Genomic DNA, 23,473 nt, shown 5'->3' on the forward strand with positions numbered 1-23,473 from the left:
CAATAGATTCGGTTTGAATTTTTTATGGATTTCGGAATAACGTTAAGAGTCTGGAAATATTTAATGAATTCCAAATAATTTATCTTGAGAATGCAACATTACTTTTGACCGTCTTAATTTGATTTTTGTGATTTGACTCGCCGGTAAGTATTCATAATGTACCTTAACACGATCATTGTAAAAAAACTGTTGACATGATTTTAGTTTTTATATACCGTAGCGCGATTTTGACTCACCTTTCGCACAATTTTCGCTCGATGAGTCATTTATTTCCGAGTGGTATGTCAAGATCCAAGTCATACCTCAAGCCATAATGTATTTCATCTTATCCTGGTAGTCAGAAAACATTGTTTGACAAACTTCAATGCGACACTCTTTGCTGAAAAAATTGAGTATTTTTGGAGCCAAGCTAGATTTCACTTTTTTGACACATAAAACATTTTTTAAAATTTTAAGTAACCATTATCAAAGACAAATGAAATGTTGCCAGTATCACTAAAGTCTGTAATTTTCCATCAACGATTTTTAAGTACCAAGTCTTGGACTTGATTGACGTATTCTTCATCATCGTCATTTTTTACCTTCAATCTTTCCTAACCCTGTTTTAATTGTTTATTTTTCTTGTATTTTTTGGGACCAAATCTGGACGACGGGAGTTTGCTATAATATTCTCAATATTTTCGCTGTAGAAATTTAACCACGCAATCAAAAGTAGTATTAGTTTAAGTGGAAATCAATGCCCGTAGTAGAACTTTTGCTTACCTTTTATGCCCTTTGTATCACCTAATGGAGTTCATTTAACTGAATGAGGTGTACGATCTCAAACCAAGAAATGTTGTTAGATTATTATGTAGCCATTATTTATTCAGATTATCTTAGGAGACGCTCTTCATTGATAGCTTAATTCACATAGGTACATAGATTCCTTAAGTCGCCTGTTTCTCGTAAAGTTTTTTCTAATAAGAAATAAATAGTTGCAGTAAGCATGGCAGTTGCAATGCTCAACAACCCTGTAAATTCATTTCAATCTTCTTACGAACTCACCCTTTTTCATTCTCATTTTTATTCTCTATATTTTATATGAAAATCATAAAATCTTTTTCCAAAATATGATATTTATTTATTAAAGACTTAGTTATTTGATTTAGATTTCAGGTCAAACCTAGGATATACATTTGCTATATATTTATTTAACTTGAATCACAATATTTTTATATATTTATACAATAGTTATAAATTTTACTAAGGTATAAAAAGTACGATAATATATAAATATTGTATCAATCAACAATTGCATAAATGTTAACTATATACTATATATACATCGATATATAAATATTGTGGAAGTACATATTTATATATGCATGTGTATATATGTATATTATAAAAGGAAATAACAATGTTTCTTTTTTATTTACAATTTTAAGTTTAGGAATTAAAGGGAAAAAAATTTAATTTTATTAAATTTGATTTTATATACTCATCGCAGCTCTTAGCTCTTACGATTTGCTTATATGCATTACTATTTTAAAATAAGTCAATAAAAAGATATTTCAAAATATATATATATATACTCGGATGTATTTATATGTAATATATTCGAATTAGAATTGGAGTTAAGCTAATATTTTGGACTTGTATTTAATTTAAATATAAGAAGCTAGGACTCGAAATTCATTCGCGTGCAGCCTTTATGTTGCTTTTAGGGACGTTTTAATAATAAATTGTGCTTTATCTGACCTTTTAGTATTTATTGTATATGAACGATTGTTCTCCATTGCATGCATCTCTCTTTCTCTCACTCTCCCTCTCTCTCACTCTTTCTTTCTCTCTCTCTCTCTCTCTCTCTCTCTCTCTCACTCTCTCTTTCTGTATTTATTATCTATTCTTATTAACTGATAGTGTAACTCTACGACTTAGCCTCTGCGGTGCGTGCTAAGATAATTCGCAATCGATCCTGCAGATATTCACATATTGAGGTATATTTTTGTTGCCTTGCTACCTGTAATGCAGTAAAGCCATCCTGATTCTTTTGAAGTATATCACTACCGGCGGCTATAAGTTGCTTACACACAGTGAGATGTCCAAACATGGCAGCAGCATGTAATGCTGTTTCGCCGTTCTATAAATATAAGTAATATATTTAACAAATCATGTCTCATATATAATTTCATTAAATTTACTGGTAATAAACCTAAATTTGGACGATGTTTCAGTAGTTCTGTAATAACGGCCGCATGCCCTTTATGTGCAGCCTTAAATAGAGGTGTTGCTCCATCACATCGTACTGCATCTATATTTGCACCATTTTGCAATAACACCTTGCATATATGATCATGACCCATTTGTGCTGCAATCCAAAGTGGAGTTGCTCCATCGATGCGCTTCATATCGGCATGTGCTCCAGCTGTTAGTAACAATGACAATACCGTGCGGTGTCCATTTTGTGCGGCAATAAAAACTGATGTTGCTCGATCCTTAAAACAATATTTGCATGAAACTACAATATTATCTAAATGGTCGACTTTCTCTACATATCTACATACTTTCATACAAGCATTTACATTGGCACCACAATCCAAAAGTTCCTTTACAAGTTTCACATGACCGCCTTGAGCTGCTACAAATAATGGTGTGCCACCGTCCTGTGAATTTTATACAACAAAAAAATTATATTATCATATAATTCAAAAATCATATCGTTATGTAGCTTACCACAGATGGTGTGTCCACACTTGCGCCTGCCTTTACTAAAATTTTTATAACGTCCAAGTAGCCGCCTTGAGCTGCAAAGAATAATGGTGTTGTGCCAGTAGTACGTCTTGAATTCGCATCAGCGCCTTGCTCAAGTAATTCTAATACACAAGGCGTATGGCCTCCAGCAGAAGAAAGTATCAGTGGTGTCGTACCATCCTTAAAATATATATATAATAACGTGAATTATATAAAATGTAATTTTTTTCAAAATAATAGAAATTGATAAGTCTACTTCCTTATGGTTCTTAATTTTCATCTCTCTTGTTGAAGAGGTCTATGTAAGTATATTAAATACGTTTTTTTTTTTCATGAAAATAAATATGTACGTCTTTAAAATGCCGTTGTTTTTAAGAAAATAAACTTACACGTACATATTTAAAATATTTTTTTTATAAAATCAATACACACATATACTTCGTGATCCTTCAAGGCAGTCACAGTAGATTGTTTACCCCAACACTAGCAAAGATTTTTCTTTGCAAATTTCGGGTTGCAAACCAGCTTTTTTTTATCTTTATAACTGAACCAGAAAGAGAACTAATTAGTCATCATACAATGTTTCGTATACGATAACCAATAGTCACTCGAGTCAAATGTATTAACTTCGTTATTTAGCAAGTTAACGATCATTTATTTATGGTAACATTTTTACTAACGATGTTTCTTTTTAAGTACTTATGTTATACCGTTAATATTAATAGGTTTTAGAGCATTTTCCTGAGGGTATATAACGTTTATATATAGATTTGTTAAATGATTAAATTTTTAGTGTTATGAGTTTCGCCACGGAAAGTCATCTAAGCTTATTGATAGGTCTTCTTCCTTCAAGGATCCATTTGATCTTTCTGTACAACTCTTCCTAATTGCTTTCAAATGTAACTTTTGGTTTGTTTAAGTTATTTGCCCACAATGTCCACACTTTTAATTTTACTTAATTTTTGTTCAAGAAAAATCAAATATATAACTTATGGAGGACCAGTTTTGCGATGCATACTGAAATGTCGAACACAAAAGTGTGGATTTCGTCGTTCGTTCAAACTGCACCCTTAATTGCAATTAGTGGTATTTATTCCATTAATAATAAATAATTAATTAATAATAAATAGTATTTATTCGAATAAACAGTATTTATTCCAAGAAATAGTATTTATTCCAATAAATAGTATTTATTCCAATAAGTTGTATTTATTCCAATAAATAGTATTTATTACAAGAAAAGGTATTTATTTCAATAAATGGCATTAATTAAAATTCTAATGTCAATAAATTTCATGCAATTATTGTTGCAAATTATTTTCAATTCTTCATTAATATAATACTTGATTAATTTAAAATGCCAGATGTATTTTTCTTACACTAAGTGTGTACTACGAAATATTTGGAGCCGTATAATTCTTCATTAAATTTGACATAACTGTTCTAATAAGCTTATGTCAGAGTAATTGGTTTTAACATTAAATAAAATTAAGAAAAACAATAAAGCTAAATGTTCTGTTTAAGTAAACATTAAACGATTAATTAATTTAGACAATTAAACAAAATACCCGATTTGATTTCTTTTGATTTATGCCAGATACGTGCTATAAATTGTGTTTTATTCTAAACAATAAGCAGAGACCGTATTACATTATACGGTCTTTGAAAATGTTTCTTTACTTAATACAAATGATTTTATGTTAGATCTTTGCTTAGTATTTGGATGTCAACAGATGGCGGTTATTTCTGCAACCTTAGACACAAAATAAAGTGTTGTGAAACGAACAATTCGTAGCCAACATTTACAAAACTAATTCCACTGGTACATTTGTATTCGTAAATTAGTTCAAATTTATCTACTGTCTCTCACTGTAGACATACTCGAGTCATTGGCTGTATTTTACTTTTACTTACTCTGACTCTCTATTTCATATACTCAACTCTACCTGATTCATACATGAAACTGCAAATACTTATAATGGCTTATAATACTTTTCTTATGTGATACTCATAAGTACTACTCGAGGCAAAGATGATGCAAGTAGTTTATGTATTCAATTGAATCATTAATCATCACATCACAGTCGGTAAAAACGTGCCGGTCATAGTTTACTGGCTTTTAAGTTTTACGCTTACGAATAAAAATCCTGTACTTAATCAGTAAATATGGTTCTATTGTTTTTCAAAATATTCTCCGTGATGATCAATACATTTTGCATTCGATTCAACCAATTTTTTGAATAGTTTTCACTCTCTGAAGTTGGTGTCTCCAAAAGCAGGGCCTCAAATGTCTCAACGACCTTTTCGGGCTTAGAAAAACGCTCGCCACGCACTTTTTTTAATGTTTGGGAACAAGTAGAAATTATTAGGTGCCAAGTAGAAACTGTATGTATCCATTTAAGTGTTCATAGTTTTACGTGCTCAAAAACTCTTTTGTTTGAGCTGATGTATTGGAGATTACATTGTCGTGGTGGAGGATAATCTTCTAACGACGATTGGTTTTCCTCAATTCTCTGAAGACTTCCAGCACACAAATGATTGTGTACCACTCAAAATTAACCACTCTGCGTTACTTAAGTGACACAGTTGCGACATGACCGGTTTTTCTGAAAAAACTTGCATCTTTGGTTGGGTTTGCTCCATCCGACATATAGGCGTAGATCTATGATTCGTCACCTGCCACGATGTCGTACTAGTCTTTTAAGCTATCTCGGCTGTAATGCCTGACAGTGTAAAAATTAATATTGATTGCAAATTGCATTTTTTCTCAAAGTAATTCGATTGTAAAAACAAATTTTCTTTTAAATTTTATTCTTTACTTAGGTCTTAATCTGTTCCATTACTTTTTAAAGCGACTATAAACTATATTTTGGTTTATAACTATTTTTCAATTTATAAGTTGACTGAGGTTTGAACTTTTGAAATTTTAAAATTTTAAAATTACTGCTCTTTAGAAATCCGGTCACGAATAATTTGCTTTAAGTTTCGTTTTAGTTTACTTTTTATAAAAATTAAATATTTTTTTACCTTCATTTTACTTAAAATAATTTAATTTGTATGCAAAATTCTGCACACACATATAATTTTGGGAGCTCACTTCCTCTACCTCCGCACACCTGTTAGTTGTGGTTTCGCTGGCGCATCGCTTTTAGTGAAACTTTTTTTCCAATTGTATTTGTTTTTACTTTTGTTTTTATTTTTGTTTTACTTTTGGTTTTACTTTTGCTTTTGCTTTTGCTTTATTTAACGCTTTTCGTATTTATTAAATTAACATTTAAGTAAACCAATTCGGAAATGAAGTGCTAATATACATGACTCTAAAGCAGTGGTTCCCAACCGGTGGTCCGCAAGATGGTTAAAAATAGTCCGTGAACAAATTTAACAATGTATGGATACATTGCTTGTAGTTTGTCTACTCAGACCTCGGAAAATATGTCCAAAAAATATCCAAGTAAATATAATGTACCTATGTACTTTATTCATTATACAATTCATTATACATTCTAGCAGAGATGCATTAAGCACATTAAATTAATCATACAGTTTATTATTCTAAAACTTTGTGCTCCCTACTAAAAACAAAAATATCACAGTGGTCCTTGGTCAAAAAAAAGTTAGGAACCACTGCTTTGCTTTAAAGCGTCAAAACCAACCGTCAAAATAATTACAGTGCATCAGTAACAACAGCGACAAAACCACCACCAACAACAACAACAACAACCACAAATAATAAAAATAATAGTCATTTATTAAATTTAGAAACTCACTACGAATGCAATTTAAATGCATTTTCCAACTGAATGGCTTTTATTAATTTCCACTTCTCCTCTCTTTGTTAGTCAGGTTATTTGTCTATTACACAATACAGATACTCGTAATTTGCAATTCATTTCTTAAGCAATCCGATTTTCTTATCATATCAATTACAGTTACATATTTCCGCAAAATTCGGAAAGTTGGAAATATCGGGAAACTCCCAACTTGAGAAAATTAAAATCCCATGGCAACTTTGGAATGACTATAAGATTTCACACAATCACAATACAGGGACATCCTACATTACTGCAAAGCAGATAAACTTGACAAAGCCGGCACTCTAGCCTCTGTAATTTTTTTTGCTACTCAGAAAAATGCTTATATCCAAAACTACAACTACTTGTAGGTGAATATTCTTGGACAAGAAACGCACCAGTCAGCTGCTTTAACTTGAGTGGAGTCGTGGAGTCTACTCGTATTAGGAAGTCATACAGTGAGACTTGCACTTTTTTATTATTATACCAGCGTTTTATAGTTACAAAAAATTTAGAAACTTGTCATCTTCAGATCATATTCATCTTTATTATTATCTTCATCAATGATTTTATCTTCATCGGGGTTATCAATATTGAAAATCGATAATCCGCAGTAAATCGTTCCGCAATAATTTTCTTCAGATTGCATTTTTTTCAGAAACACTCTGAACTTTGCATATTAGGGTTATATAGGGATAATAGATATTAGCGAGCCCATATAGTCAGAACCTTAGTCAGGGGTTTCAAATAAAATTCTTGACCGACAGCACTTTTGTGTTCCATTTAAGCAATTTAATCATGTCTTAATGCATTATTATTGAATAGATACGTCTAAATATATGTACTTCGATTTGTTTCAGGAAGAAGTTTAAGCTCATCCAGGCAACTCTTTCCCATCTACCTTGGCTATGTGTCTGGATATTAGTCCTGAATGAGGTGAAGAGGTAAGAAACAATATGAGAATATGGTATTTATTTTAAATTTTCAAAGACGAGTACGTAGCTGTTTTATAATGTAATGATTTAAATAAAGTCGTCGTTTCTACAAAACTTTTTTCATCACGTTATATGCCGATATTTCTCGAGTTCTCTCGATTAGGGTAATGTGAAAAGTTTCAAACTTTAAGTCACGATCTCTCTAAAAGTAATTTATTTTGACATTTAGTACCCCTACCCGAAAAATTACTCGCAATACCTGAATCTACAAGAATCCCTTGTCGAATAGTAGAAGGTGCTTAAAAGTCCTTACCTCATCTTTACAATCCACATGAACTTTTCCACTGTCAAGAACACGTCGCAAAGTGATGTCATCACCACGTAAAGCAGCCAAATGCAATAAAACATCTGAGGGAGTTTCTTTCTGAAAGCACAATAAAAATGTATTATTAAATGCAACGCCTTAAATTGGTTTGAATTGTATGAATTTATTCATTTAATCTATATAATATACACTTTTGATATATATAAATTATAGAAATAGTAATAAATTGTATATAAAATAAATTGAAAATAAACGGATGATAGAGTTATTCATTTTGTAGTTCTAATGGACAAAATATGGACAAAATACTCCTCTGATCAATTATTATTATTATTATTATTATGTATGAGAATTTTGCCCTACGGCAAATGGATTTGATGTGCGCCTTTCATGAATTTAAAGTATTTTTCCAAGTCCAACTTCCTTTATAAATTGTAATATTGAGCCTATATAATTTCATCACCATATTCAATATGAAATGCCCATCTGAGTATTGACACTTCGATTAAATTTTCATTCTAATATTTTGTTTGAACGTTGTCTTTACATGCGAAATATGGTACTTCATCACATAAATGTCCTCTACGAAACTTTTTACTGTTCTCAATCATTTTAAGGTCATTTTTGATGGCAATAACTCGGTAATAAACATAAACATAATCATTTGAATGATCTTATTGGAATCATCAAATTGAAATCATCAAACCATTGACTGAAAACTTCCACTTCCTGAAAACTTCTCCTACATCAAATCCAAAGTCGGACGTGTTGCATGCCTTGTGGTACCGTTCTATTAGAAACACATGTCTGCCACTTCCACATAACAAATCTCAGGCTAAAATAAATTGTTAATAATGTGACTATGAAGTTTACAATTAAAGCTTTGAGTTACATCTGCATAATTTCCAAATAAGTGTGGACCCTTTACACTACCAGATCAAATATAAGCAAATACAATACCATTTAGTGATTATTTGTGGATGCTAATGTGACATTTATGTGGCCTGTATATAGGTGAAGCAAATAAAAATTGTGCCTTCATGGAATAGCTATTATTATTATTATTATTAGCTATTATTATTATTTTCGATACTGATTTTATTGATATCATAGTGCAATATTGCACCATTATTATTACTAGAAGTAATCTTGATCTGTCACTTTATGGTTGAATGGGTGTAATAGTTTTAACGTTTCATAAAATGGAGAAAGGTATTTTCGCGTTAAAATCAATACTTAAATTTAGATTCACATATGGAGTAATATAAGGAGTATTTGCGGTTTCTTGTCATTAGATGATGTTGGTATCCATATATCTAGCAACACTAATCCTATTATATCAATCGAACACGTATTTAAAGGGCGATATTTTACTTAATAAAACATCATAAACTTCCTTAATGTTTACTAGAAATTTTTTTAATTCAAACAAGTTTTTAAGATTAGTTTGAACCACTATTATGTTATAGGGTTCATTGAACTTACTGTGTTCTCAATGCATCAAAACTTCTGAGAGACAGTTCGAGTTTTAGGAGTAGTACTTAAGTAATACTTATATTAAGAATGTTAAAAATGTTACTATTAATTCCAACTTACATAAAATTTTTTTAAGATACTTTAAACGTATTCGATTGTTTACTTCAATTTAATTACTGAATTTTATATTCAAATAACTAAATAGTAATTAATTAATCCCCAAAGTCTCAAAGTTTTTCTTTTCATTTATTTTAGTTTTTAGTTTCGCACAGTAATAAGTCGTGAACTTTTGCTTATTACGGCATCATCATTAGTGAATGAACGTACAGATACTCGTCTGTACTTCACTATAAGAAACCAAAGTACAAGTTGTACAAGAGTTTCAAGTTGCACGATGAGGAAGCATTAAAAGTGAGTCTGCTATCTGCGATGTCGCATTTGATCATATGCATCTGAAGATCATAATATCAAGTAATTGTCAACTTAGTACGAAATCAAGTATTGCATGCAATTGTTACGGAAAAGTGCAGATATGGCTTTCCATCACCGATTGCATTAAGTAATCAGTGCTCTGAATTTATATATAATTGACGACAAATGATTTCTCAACAAGTAACACCTATAGAATTATTTATTAATTTACTATATCGACTTTGTAAAACCTAATGATTATTACTTAAATATAATATTTCTAATATTGGGTGTATCAATACTCTGGGCCATGTAATGCAGACAGTCATGTTCTCGTCAAACACAGAATTGTTGTATTCAATGTAAATTAAAATATTGAGAACGAAAGAAAAAGGTCACAGTGACAACGCTTTATGTGAACCATAAAAGTTGGTTAAGTTGGTCAAGTTGGTCAAAACAGTTTTGAGCGATTATAAATTTCAAAATTTATGCATTTTACGTATATTTTTGTCTGAATATACTCACATATCTATACAGAAATAATTATCATTTAAATGTGTGGCATTTTTGATTCGTAAATCTAGATTCAATCTAGATTTATTCTCGATCTGTTCAATTTTGTAGCCCAATCGAACGTTTTTAAAGTAATCTAGTATTTTTGTATTCATTACTAATATTACGTTAACGTTTTTCATAAATACGTATGTCGAATCAAATCATATTTTATCTGTCAAGCCATATAAAAAAGCTTTTCAGTTCAGAGTAATTTTACTACTCTGGCAAATTATCTAGAGTGTTATAGGTAAATTAATCTCAAGTGTTATACATTTCGTTCGAGATTTAACAATCGAAAATGAAAATTCGCTAAAAGTGAATCTCGATTGAAAAATTTACTCCAGATTTACCAATCGAAAACGGCATTCGGCACAACCAAAAAATATATAATTAAAAATGACTATTTCGATGACCAGCAAGACCGTCAAATTGCCGTGTTCATTCCTCATATATTTTCTATGCCCCTAAAATATTACATTCCATAATGACATTAAAGAAAAGTGTGCATTGCTTTTAGGTATAATTAAGTTTCTTATTAAACAAAATTCAGTTCAAATCATTTATTTTTTATTTGAAGTTTATTCGTTTCAGAAAGTTATCTCTGGAAAATTTTTTTTTAAGGCAAAAGTTTTTATTTTTATAAAGTAAGTTCTACCATTAACTCGAAATTTTTACTTTAATTCGTTAGAAATCTTGTTCGAAGGCTTAGAATCGAATTATTGTAAGTAATTAAAAGAATATTTATTTATTTACAAACACACAAATAATTTTATATAATCCTTCCAATTTAAATATTTTCAAACTACGACTAATTATGATTATTCCTTTTTAGGCGGTGCCTGTGAGTTATCTTCTCCGCGTATTATAACTCATCTATTCGCGTTGCACTCCATTATATTCTGAGATTTAAGTTTCGAATAATTTTTGAAATATTTGAAATCATATTTTACACATAACTCTTTACTTTAGTCTTTACTTTAGTAAAGAGTTATGTAGCTCTTTACTAAAGTGTCTCTATTATGGATAGAACTTTGTTCCTGATAAATTAGGATTATTTTGGTATTGTGGTAGTAAGAAAACGATTTCCTTATGGTATTGTGTAATTATAATATTTTGTTAAGACACATTCGCATAAGCTACATCATTATATATATAAGTAACAGACCACCTTCATCAAATCCATGTTAAGTATTCAAGGTATTTGGTATTCATTTGTTCATTTGGTATTGGTTGTCAAAGAAATATTCATCGTTATTTAATAAAAAATTGAAATTTTTTTTTGGAAACTTATCGGATAACAAATTAATTTAATGTTGTGTTTTAAAAGTAATGAATTATTTTTATTCAATCACAGCACACATTGCTTATATACTTATTTTATTTTGATACTTCAACTCAAATAAAAATAATTTTTATCCAAAATACATATTTTTTTAGCACTGAATAATTTACGATTCCTAAAATCGTATTTTGTGAAGTTCATTTTAAGAGAGTCCTGATCTGAGAACCCTGAAACCTAGAATGTCCTTATCTGCACAACGCTGAAGCTTCTGTGAGTTTAGAATATACTCATTTCAGACCTAAAGTTCTTATCAAGTAAGTAGCAATAGACTAACTTTAATGGGAACTAAATAAATTTGCTTGATAAATCCATGTACTACTAACTTTATATACTATATATTTATACATTATATAGTATAAATATATAAACAAAATCCATTGTTTATAAATGGATAAAGATTGACCAGTAAAGATTTCAGCTTATTTAAGACAATTGAAAATTATATCAAATTATCATTTACGAGTATTGTAACAAATAAATAATCTAGTACTATATATTAAAATCTAATCACATTATTTCTAATTTATCCTCTATTTATATCGTAGATCCCAAGATGCCTATAGAAAAAAGCAAAAGATGTAAGAGCCAAAAAACTGACTTCGGAAATGTGAATATGAATTCACAGACAACATTATCGACTGAATGCGCTCCGTACAAAAAACGTAAGGTCTCCTGTGATGGTAAAAAAACCACCAGGAAAAGAAAATTGATACGTGGTTCTGATATTGTGCTCACAACCAAACGAAGACGTTTATCAGACGAGAAGAAAGAAAATGCCAAAACCTGTGAATACTGCTCATGCAAGGATCCTAAACCAAATAAAGAAATAACGCAAGTGACCTACTCGACTGACTACAAGGCAAAATTAAGAAATCGAAGTTTGGATCAACAAGAATATGCAAAACGTTACTTAGACGAAACGAATGAAATACCAGAGGAACAAGAAGTAAACTTTTCTAAGAACTTGCGAAATAGGATTATTATTCCAATTTCGAATTATAAAAAAGGCAAGAAAAAGAACCGAAAGAAGGGAATACAAAAAAGTCGTCCGACTCAAATAACTAAAGTTATAAAAAAGGATAAACACGAAGAGATACAAAAAGGTGAATGTGAAAGCAAGGGTGACGAGGAACGTTCACGAAGGCAAGTGGGAAAGTATAAAAAGAAAGGGAAAGTGGTGGGTAAAACAAAGCGTAAAAATAAGCGTGAAGGGAAGGGAGGAGGGAAGCAAGAAAAGGAATGTGAGAACACCAAGGGAAACAACAAGGAAAACCCAAATGCTTTAAAGGTTCGCGAGAGTACTGAAGTAAATAATGATCGCGTTTGTCAATCCATTAATGATGAAATAAATATAACTACAGCAAAAATAAAAGTTTTGTTAGACCCTGAGAGCCAGTGTTATACGGGTGAAATTGAATATATAAATATTCAAAAGACTAGAAATCGGAAAGCAACCAATTGCAACAAGTACCGAAGGACCAAGAAGATCAAAATTTCATAAAAAATTATAGTATTAATTTTAAATCTGAACAAATTATTTTCTTTCGGAAAATAAAACGTGATATGATATAAGTATTTTATAAAATCGTATCCAATATCTGAATTTAATTTGGCGAATAATTGAAATTCCTGTCACCTGGACAACAATTTTCATTACCCATTTTTATTTCCCAAAATTGAATGTAAACTGTAAAGCTTTATTGCAAATAAATCCTTAATCATTATAAATTGTTTTTAAAAAACTTTTTATTTTAAGAATCTGAAAGTAAAATTATAGTTATCCAATCGAAAATAATTTAAACACATTGGATGAATGTAACACATAGGTCTAACCGGCAGGTTATAAGGTTGTAATTTATATAGATATTTTTATATATCAATATCAATATTAGCAACTTTTCTCATTACGTTATCTGCCAATATAGTTTGGTTCTCGGTATATTTTCGGGCTTTCAAGTAACAAATATTTCTTTATAAAACACTAACACATCAGCTCATGTACTTGTAGGACTCTTGGAATCAATAAAACGTTCGCATGTACTAGTTGCCACTGGAGTGAATTTGTAGTTTTTGTTGGTATAATCCATGTAGAAGCCCACAACTTTAAAGTTCTTTATCTGAAGAAGCAAACTATATCGGCGTATTGACCTCAAGTTGTCATATTCAGATGCCATCGAATCAATATTTAGTCTTAAATATCGTCTCAACGCGCCCATTTGGATAATGTTGGATAACTCTTGTTGGATGACTCTTTTCCATCGTCAATATACCAAATTCGTAAGTGTCTAAATAAGCGAAGAATAAATTGCGAATAATACACTTTAAACCTACTCTAAAGAAAACAAATCGTTCTTCTCAAAATAAGCGAAGAGTAAATTGGGATAAATACATATTTTGACACTGAAAAATCATTTTTCTGTTTTACGACATAATAAGGTAAAATCGATTTCTGAGTTATAGGACGCCATTGAGTTCTATTCTTATTGCCGCGGTATCTTCATCACTATTCAATAGGATGAAAATTGCATTGAAAATGATTCTTACTGAAATACATGGACTTACTTTGCAGTTATTGTTTTTTAATCCGCAGATTTTGTTATTTGAAATCTAATTGTTTGTGTATTAGTACGATGTCTTCTCCCTGAACAGCAAGACAAGGTATAAAACCGCCATCCTGATTTATCAAATAAACTGGTAGAATCAGTTTCTGAGTTAGAAAAGGTAGTAAACAGACAAACAAAACCTTTCAACGTGCAACGAACTTCTTACATCTTTTTATATCCACTACGCAGGGGTGGGCAAAAAAATGGCTAATGGCAAAATTATCACTAACAGCCTTTTTCATTCACTGAAAGCCACTGGTGATTAGTCACAATATCTAATGCTATTATATATACCAAAAATTTGGAGAACCATGAAAATGATCTCAGTACACACCAAATTATTTTTAACCCATCAGTTCATCTTGGAACGAATCTTTGATGTCCACATAAAATGTGACATAGGACATTTAGCAGTTTAGAAGATGCGATGGTAAGACTCCATCGGAATAAAAAAACTGTCGCAACACAATTATCTGACCTACACAACCCTATTTAAGAGCTGTTGACCGAATGAATAAGTGCTGAATAAGAGTTCACACTAAGGAGGAAGTAGTTATCCATTACTTTGTGATTAACAAACTGTTGCTCCGGCCAGAAAATGTGGGATGAAACCTATACCAGTGACATATATCTCTTTAAATCTGTGAGACAGTTTTTATAATTATGGTGTTCTTTATTAAACAGCTTCTTACAGACTAAATTTACGTGTATTATAATACTACTAAGAGAGTTTAGTATTACCTATAACAATAAGGTTGCCGTCATGGTTTATAGTATGAAGGGCATATAAACCTTTCAGTCGCTTAAATCTTTGTACAAAATTCGAAAGACTACGCTTTTTGGTGTCCCAACAAGTCACACAGTGATCAATGTAAGGATATTTCCTTAACTTTCCTGATGTTGTGTAGATTGAAAGTGATATTTATTCATTGTAAGCGTTTCAGAGTGATCGTCATAATACTAAGTGTCATCACAACCTTCACAAAACTGACTAAACTTAATTAATTAACAAATTAATTAAAATTAACATCAATATATTAATACATATTTCAAAATTTAAATAGAATAACATATTAATGAAATTGTTAAATCGGTAATAGTCTCAAGCGATATGTAAACATAATGTATGTATTATAAATTAATTCTACCTAACAAACATATGAAAATGTATATGTTTACATATATATCTATATGTATATATATAGAGTTTCTCTCGTAATTGCTTTTATTTGAAATTCAGTGACCTTAACCCGAATAAAATAAATTCTTGTAATAATTTTACTATTATTGGTATATTTTCCGTACATAATTTTCACATGATCGATTTCGTTTGCTATCGTGACAAAATTAAGATTAATTAATTGATAAAAAGTAACTGAAGTACTGACTTTATTAAGGTTGGCTTATCTATTTTAGGCTGACTATTTACCTTCGAAATATTATCGCAACACAAAAAAGTTTGTGCTAGTCTTTCATTACTCAATAATGGAATACAAATATTGGGTATCAAATCGAAATTCTTCAACACAATATAGATAGAACAATATATAGAACAATATATGGTAGATTCCACACCTTTTAATTAAATTAGCAGGAAAACTAATCTTGATGGAAAACTATTTTTTTCTTTTCTAAACCAGGCCTTACTTAAGAATTTCTAAATCCATTTGTCGTAATTTTCTAATATTAATCTAAGTTTATTGTTTTACTGTTTTGAATGTAATTTCTCAAAACCTTTTCTGGGTTCACGCGAAACCATAGCCTCTACCATAAGTTTAATTTTGAGACATAGCAGAATCCAAGTCTCATCCAAAGTGCGACTTAACTAAATTGTCTCATCGTAAAATATGTTAAGATTTCTTCTATACTTTGATTAAGAATACTTCAATTGTGTATTAATTGGGATAATTTGGATAATAAAAAAAAGTTTTTAGCATTTAAATAAAAATAAGCTAAGAAATATATATTCTCTATAACTTAAAAACATATGAAAGCAGTTTTCTTAAGACTCTGTAGAGTTATTAACCCCAAACTTGAGATGTGAAACGGTGCCACAAGAGCCATTCGCGATACTTTTAAAATATGGAATATGCAAGAACGTAGTCATATGGAGGGACTAACAATAATTCGCTTAGTTGGCAGGATGGAAAAAATTTTTGATAAAAAATACCACTTGACTTGGCATAGTATTATGACATATAATTTAAAATTTCACAGCAAGCACTCAACATAATTCATCCTAATAAGAGGACGCATAACTCATTCAACAATGAATTGGTACGAATTCTACCGTCCATTGCAGCAATAGATTCGGTTTGAATTTTTTATGGATTTCGGAATAACGTTAAGAGTCTGGAAATATTTAATGAATTCCAAATAATTTATCTTGAGAATGCAACATTACTTTTGACCGTCTTAATTTGATTTTTGTGATTTGACTCGCCGGTAAGTATTCATAATGTACCTTAACACGATCATTGTAAAAAAACTGTTGACATGATTTTAGTTTTTATATACCGTAGCGCGATTTTGACTCACCTTTCGCACAATTTTCGCTCGATGAGTCATTTATTTCCGAGTGGTATGTCAAGATCCAAGTCATACCTCAAGCCATAATGTATTTCATCTTATCCTGGTAGTCAGAAAACATTGTTTGACAAACTTCAATGCGACACTCTTTGCTGAAAAAATTGAGTATTTTTGGAGCCAAGCTAGATTTCACTTTTTTGACACATAAAACATTTTTTAAAATTTTAAGTAACCATTATCAAAGACAAATGAAATGTTACCAGTATCACTAAAGTCTGTAATTTTCCATCAACGATTTTTAAGTACCAAGTCTTGGACTTGATTGACGTATTCTTCATCATCTTCGTCATTTTTTATCTTCAATCTTTCCTAACCATTTTTTAATTGTTTATTTTTCTTGTATTTTTTGGGACCAAATCTGGACGACGTGAGTTTGCTATAATATTCTCAATATTTTCGCTGTAGAAATTTAACCACGCAATCAAAAGTAGTGTTAGTTTAAGTGGAAATCAATGCCCGTAGTAGAACTTTTGCTTACCTTTTATGCTCTTAGTATCACCTAATGGAGTTCATTCAACTGAATGAGGTGTACGATCTCAAACCAAGAAATGTTGTTAGATTAGTATATAGCCATTATTTATTCAGATTATCTTAGGAGACGCTCTTCATTGATAGCTTAATTCACATAGGTACATAGATTCCTTAAGTCGCCTGTTTCTCGTAAAGTTTTTTCTAATAAGAAAAAAATAGTTGCAGTAAGCATGGCAGTTGCAATGCTCAACATCCCTGTAAATTCTTTTCAATCTTCTTACGAACTCACTCTTTTTCATTCTCATTTTTATTCTCTATATTTTATATGAAAATCATAAAATCTTTTTCCAAAATATGATATTTATTTATTAAAGACTTAGTTATTTGATTTAGATTTCAGGTCAAACCTAGGATATACATTTGCTATATATTTATTTAACTTGAATCACAATATTTTTATATATTTATACAATAGTTATAAATTTTACTAAGGTATAAAAAGTACGATAATATATAAATATTGTATCAATCAACAATTGCATAAATGTTAACTATATACTATATATACATCGATATATAAATATTGTGGAAGTACATATTTATATATGCATGTGTATATATGTATATTATAAAAGGAAATAACAATGTTTCTTTTTTATTTACAATTTTAAGTTTAGGAATTAAAGGGAAAAAAATTTAATTTTATTAAATTTGATTTTATATACTCATCGCAGCTCTTAGCTCTTACGATTTGCTTATATGCATTACTATTTTAAAATAAGTCAATAAAAAGATATTTCAAAATATATATATATATACTCGGATGTATTTATATGTAATATATTCGAATTAGAATTGGAGTTAAGCTAATATTTTGGACTTGTATTTAATTTAAATATAAGAAGCTAGGACTCGAAATTCATTCGCGTGCAGCCTTTATGTTGCTTTTAGGGACGTTTTAATAATAAATTGTGCTTTATCTGACCTTTTAGTATTTATTGTATATGAACGATTGTTCTCCATTGCATGCATCTCTCTTTCTCTCACTCTCCCTCTCTCTCACTCTTTCTTTCTCTCTCTCTCTCTCTCTCTCTCTCTCTCTCTCTGTATTTATTATCTATTCTTATTAACTGATAGTGTAACTCTACGACTTAGCCTCTGCGGTGCGTGCTAAGATAATTCGCAATCGATCCTGCAGATATTCACATATTGAGGTATATTTTTGTTGCCTTGCTACCTGTAATGCAGTAAAGCCATCCTGATTCTTTTGAAGTATATCACTACCGGCGGCTATAAGTTGCTTACACACAGTGAGATGTCCAAACATGGCAGCAGCATGTAATGCTGTTTCGCCGTTCTATAAATGTAAGTAATATATTTAACAAATCATGTCTCATATATAATTTCATTAAATTTACTGGTAATAAACCTAAATTTGGACGATGTTTCAGTAGTTCTGTAATAACGGCCGCATGCCCTTTATGTGCAGCCTTAAATAAAGGTGTTGCTCCATCACATCGTACTGCATCTATATTTGCACCATTTTGCAATAACACCTTGCATATATGATCATGACCCATTTGTGCTGCAATCCAAAGTGGAGTTGCTCCATCGATGCGCTTCATATCGGCATGTGCTCCAGCTGTTAGTAACAATGACAATACCGTGCGGTGTCCATTTTGTGCGGCAATAAAAACTGATGTTGCTCGATCCTTAAAACAATATTTGCATGAAACTACAATATTATCTAAATGGTCGACTTTCTCTACATATCTACATACTTTCATACAAGCATTTACATTGGCACCACAATCCAAAAGTTCCTTTACAAGTTTCACATGACCGCCTTGAGCTGCTACAAATAATGGTGTGCCACCATCCTGTGAATTTTATACAACAAAAAAATCATATTATCATATAATTCAAAAATCATATCGTTATGTAGCTTACCACAGATGGTGTGTCCACACTTGCGCCTGCCTTTACTAAAATTTTTATAACGTCCAAGTAGCCGCCTTGAGCTGCAAAGAATAATGGTGTTGTGCCAGTAGTACGTCTTGAATTCGCATCAGCGCCTTGCTCAAGTAATTCTAATACACAAGGCGTATGGCCTCCAGCAGAAGAAAGTATCAGTGGTGTCGTACCATCCTTAAAATATATATATAATAACGTGAATTATATAAAATGTAATTTTTTTCAAAATAATAGAAATAGATAAGTCTACTTCCTTATGGTTCTTAATTTTCATCTCTCTTGTTGAAGAGGTCTATGTAAGTATATTAAATACGTTTTTTTTTCATGAAAATAAATATGTACGTCTTTAAAATGCCGTTGTTTTTAAGAAAATAAACTTGCACGTACATATTTAAAATATTTTTTTTATAAAATCAATACACACATATACTTCGTGATCCTTCAAGGCAGTCACAGTAGATTGTTTACCCCAACACTGGCAAAGATTTTTCTTTGCAAATTTCGGGTTGCAAACCAGCTTTTTTTTATCTTTATAACTGAACCAGAAAGAGAACTAATTAGTCATCATACAATGTTTCGTATACGATAACCAATAACCAGTCACTCGAGTCAAATGTATTAACTTCGTTATTTAGCAAGTTAATGATCATTTATTTACGGTAACATTTTTACTGACGATGTTTATTTTTAAGTACTTATATCGTTAATATTAATAGGTTTTAGAGCATTTTCCTGAGGGTATATAACGTTTATATATAGATTTGTTAAATGATTAAATTTTTAGTGTTATGAGTTTCGGCACGGAAAGTCATCTAAGCTTATTGATAGGTCTTCTCCCTTCAAGGATTCATTTGATTTTTCTGTACAACTCTTCCTAATTGCTTTCAAATTTGCCCACAATGTCCACACTTTTAATTTTACTTAATTTTTGTTCAAAAAAAATGAAATATATAACTTATGGAGGACCAGTTTTGCGATGCACACTGAAATGTCGAACACAAAAGTGTGGATTTCGACGCTCGTTCAAACTGCACCCTTAATTGCAATTGGTGGTATTTCTTCCATTAATGATAAATAATTAATTAATAATAAATAGTATTCCAATAAACAGTATTTATTCCAATAAATAGTATTTATTTCAATAAGTTGTATTTATTCCAATAAATAGTATTTATTCCAATAAATAGTATTTATACCAATAAATAGTATTTATTCCAATAAATAGTATTTATTCCGATAAATAGTATTTATTTCAATAAATAGTATTTATTCCAATAAATAGTATTTATTCCAATAAATAGTATTTATTCCAACAAATAGTATTTATTCAAATAAATAGTATTTATTCAAATAAATAGTATTTATTCGAATAAGTAGTATTTATTCCAATAAATAGTATTTATTCCAATAAATAGTATTTATTCCAATAAATAGTATTTATTCCAATAAATAGTATTTATTCCAATAAATAGTATTTATTCCAATAAATGGTATTTATTCAAATAAATAGTACTTATTCGAATAAACAGTATTTATTTCAATAAATAGTACTTATTAGAAAAAATGATATTTATTTCAATAAGTGGCATTAATTAATATTCTAATGTCAATAAATTTCATGCAATTATTGTTGCAAATTATTTTCAATTCTTCATTAATTTAATACTTGATTAATTTAAAATGCCAGATGTATTTTTCTTACACTAAGTGTGTACTACGAAATATTTGGAGCCGTATAATTCTTCATTAAATTTGACATAACTGTTCTAATAAGCTTATGTCAGAGTAATTGGTTTTAACATTAAATAAAATTAAGAAAAACAATAAAGCTAAATGTTCTGTTTAAGTAAACATTAAACGATTAATTAATTTAGACAATTAAACAAAATACCCGATTTGATTTCTTTTGATTTATGCCAGATACGTGCTATAAATTGTGTTTTATTCTAAACAATAAGCAGAGACCGTATTACATTATACGGTCTTTGAAAATGTTTCTTTACTTAATACAAATGATTTTACGTTAGATCTTTGCTTAGTATTTGGATGTCAACAGATGGCGGTTATATCTGCCACCTTAGACACAAAATAAAGTGTTGTGAAACGAACAATTCGTAGCCAGCATTTACAAAACTAATTCCACTGGTACATTTGTATACGTAAATTAGTTCAAATTTATCTACTGTCTCTCACTGTAGACATACTCGAGTCATTGGCTGTATTTTACTTTTACTTACTCTGACTCTCTGTTTTATATACTCAACTCTACCTGATTCATACATGAAACTGCAAATACTTATAATGGCTTATAATACTTTTCTTATGTGATACTCATAAGTACTACTCGAGGCAAAGATGATGCAAGTAGTTTATGTATTCAATTAAATCATTAATCATCACATCACAGTCGGTAAAAACGTGCCGGTCATTGTTTAATGGCTTTTAAGTTTTACGCTTACGAATAAAAATCCTGTACTTAATCAGTAAATATGGTTCTATTGTTTTTCAAAATATTCTCCGTGATGATCAATACATTTTGCATTCGATTTAACCACTTTTTTGAATAGTTTTCACTCTCTGAAGTTGGTGTCTCCAAAAGCAGGGCCTTAAATGTCTCAACGACCTTTTCGGGCTTAGAAAAACGCTCGCCACGCACTTTTTTTAATGTTTGGGAACAAGTAGAAACTATTAGGTGCCAAGTAGAAACTGTATGTATCCATATAAGTGTTCAAAGTTTTAAGTGCTCAAAAACTCTTTTGTTTGAGCTGATGTATTGGAGATTACATTGTCGTGGTGGAGGATAATCTTCTATCGACGTTTGGTTTTTCTCAATTCTCTGAAGACTTCCAGCACACAAATGATTATGTACCACTCAAAATTAACCACTCTGCGTTACTTAAGTGACACAGTTGCGACATGACCGGTTTTTCTGAAAAAACTTGCATCTTTGGTTGGGTTTGCTCCATCCGACATATAGGCGTAGATCTATGATTCGTCACCTGCCACGATGTCGTACTAGTCTTTTAAGCTATCTCGGCTGTAATGCCTGACAGTGTAAAAATTAATATTGATAAATTGCATTTTTTCTCAAAGTAGTTCGATTGTAAAAACAAATTTTCTTTTAAATTTTATTCTTTACTTAGGTCTTAATCTGTTTCATTACTTTTTAAAGCAACTATAAACTTTATTTTGGTTTATAACTATTTTTCAATTTATAAGTTGACTGAGGTTTGAACTTTTGAAATTTTAAAATTTTAAAATTACTGCTCTTTAGAAATCCGGTCACGAATAATTTGCTTTAAGTTTCGTTTTAGTTTACTTTTTATAAAAATTAAATATTTTTTTACCTTCATTTTACTTAAAATAATTTCATTTGTATGCAAAATTCTGCACACACATATAATTTTGGGAGCTCACTTCCTCTACCTCCGCACACCTGTTAGTTGTGGTTTCGCTGGCGCATCGCTTTTAGTGAAACTTTTTTTCCAATTGTATTTGTTTTTACTTTTGTTTTTACTTTTGTTTTTATTTTTGTTTTACTTTTGGTTTTACTTTTGCTTTTGCTTTTGCTTTTGCTTTATTTAACGCTTTTCGTATTTATTGAGTTAACATTTAAGTAAACCAATTCGGAAATGAAGTGCTAATATACATGACTCTAAAGCAGTGGTTCCCAACCGGTGGTCCGCAAGATGGTTAAAAATAGTCCGTGAACAAATTTAACAATGTATGGATACATTGCTTGTAGTTTGTCTACTCAGACCTCGGAAAATATGTCCAAAAAATATCCAAGTAAATATAATGTACCTATGTACTTATACAATTCATTATACATTCTAGCAGAGATGCATAAAGCACATTAAATTAATCATACAGTTTATTATTCTAAAACTTTGTGCTCCCTACTAAAAACAAAAATATCACAGTGGTCCTTGGTCAAAAAAAAGTTAGGAACCACTGCTTTGCTTTAAAGCGTCAAAACCAACCGTCAAAATAATTACAGTGCATCAGTAACAACAGCGACAAAACCACCAACAACAACAACAACAACAACCACAAATAATAAAAATAATAGTCATTTATTAAATTTAGAAACTCACTACGAATGCAATTTAAATGTATTTTCCAACTGAATGGCTTTTATTAATTTCCACTTCTCCTCTCTTTGTTAGTCAGGTTATTTGTCTATTACACAATACAGATACTCGTAATTTGCAATTCATTTCTTAAGCAATCCGATTTTCTTATCATATCAATTACAGTTACATATT

General features: G+C 30.3%; 3 protein-coding genes across 5 annotated transcripts in view; 1 reads left to right on the forward strand and 2 right to left on the reverse strand.

The window, feature by feature from the left end:
- Positions 1–1,431: 1,431 nt before the first annotated feature.
- LOC119687603 (ankyrin repeat domain-containing protein 29-like) overlaps positions 1,432–23,473 on the reverse strand; it is a 47,821-nt gene continuing 25,779 nt past the window's right edge. For both annotated transcript variants that reach the window (XM_038101981.1, XM_038101980.1), the window contains exons 3-7: positions 7,773–7,883; positions 2,716–2,913; positions 2,547–2,645; positions 2,184–2,477; positions 1,432–2,122 (exon numbers count right to left, since the gene is read on the reverse strand). In XM_038101981.1, the coding sequence (XP_037957909.1) occupies positions 1,910–2,122; positions 2,184–2,477; positions 2,547–2,645; positions 2,716–2,913; positions 7,773–7,883 (915 nt within the window). In that variant the 3' untranslated portion in view covers positions 1,432–1,909. The remainder of the gene's footprint in view (positions 2,123–2,183; positions 2,478–2,546; positions 2,646–2,715; positions 2,914–7,772; positions 7,884–23,473) is intronic.
- Positions 10,812–13,276, forward strand: LOC119687604. 2 transcript variants are annotated; one of them, XM_038101982.1, is made up of 3 exons: positions 10,813–10,947; positions 11,664–11,822; positions 12,114–13,276. In XM_038101982.1, exon 3 carries the CDS (start codon positions 12,122–12,124, stop codon positions 13,067–13,069), a length of 948 nt encoding a protein of 315 aa, XP_037957910.1. In that variant the 5' UTR covers positions 10,813–10,947; positions 11,664–11,822; positions 12,114–12,121; the 3' UTR covers positions 13,070–13,276. The 2 variants fall into 2 exon arrangements, with proteins under 2 accessions (XP_037957911.1, XP_037957910.1); XM_038101983.1 differs by lacking the exon at positions 11,664–11,822 and having other exon boundaries at positions 10,812–10,947.
- On the reverse strand, positions 17,909–20,270 carry LOC119687202 (ankyrin repeat domain-containing protein 29-like). Its single transcript, XM_038101455.1, has 5 exons — positions 20,235–20,270; positions 19,182–19,379; positions 19,013–19,111; positions 18,650–18,943; positions 17,909–18,588 (listed from the first exon to the last, which is right to left on the reverse strand). Exons 1-5 carry the CDS (start codon positions 20,268–20,270, stop codon positions 18,376–18,378), a joined length of 840 nt encoding a protein of 279 aa, XP_037957383.1. The 3' UTR covers positions 17,909–18,375.

Source organism: Teleopsis dalmanni, chromosome X, assembly GCF_002237135.1.
Source record: "Teleopsis dalmanni isolate 2A chromosome X, ASM223713v2, whole genome shotgun sequence".
Classification (NCBI taxonomy): domain Eukaryota; kingdom Metazoa; phylum Arthropoda; class Insecta; order Diptera; family Diopsidae; genus Teleopsis; species Teleopsis dalmanni.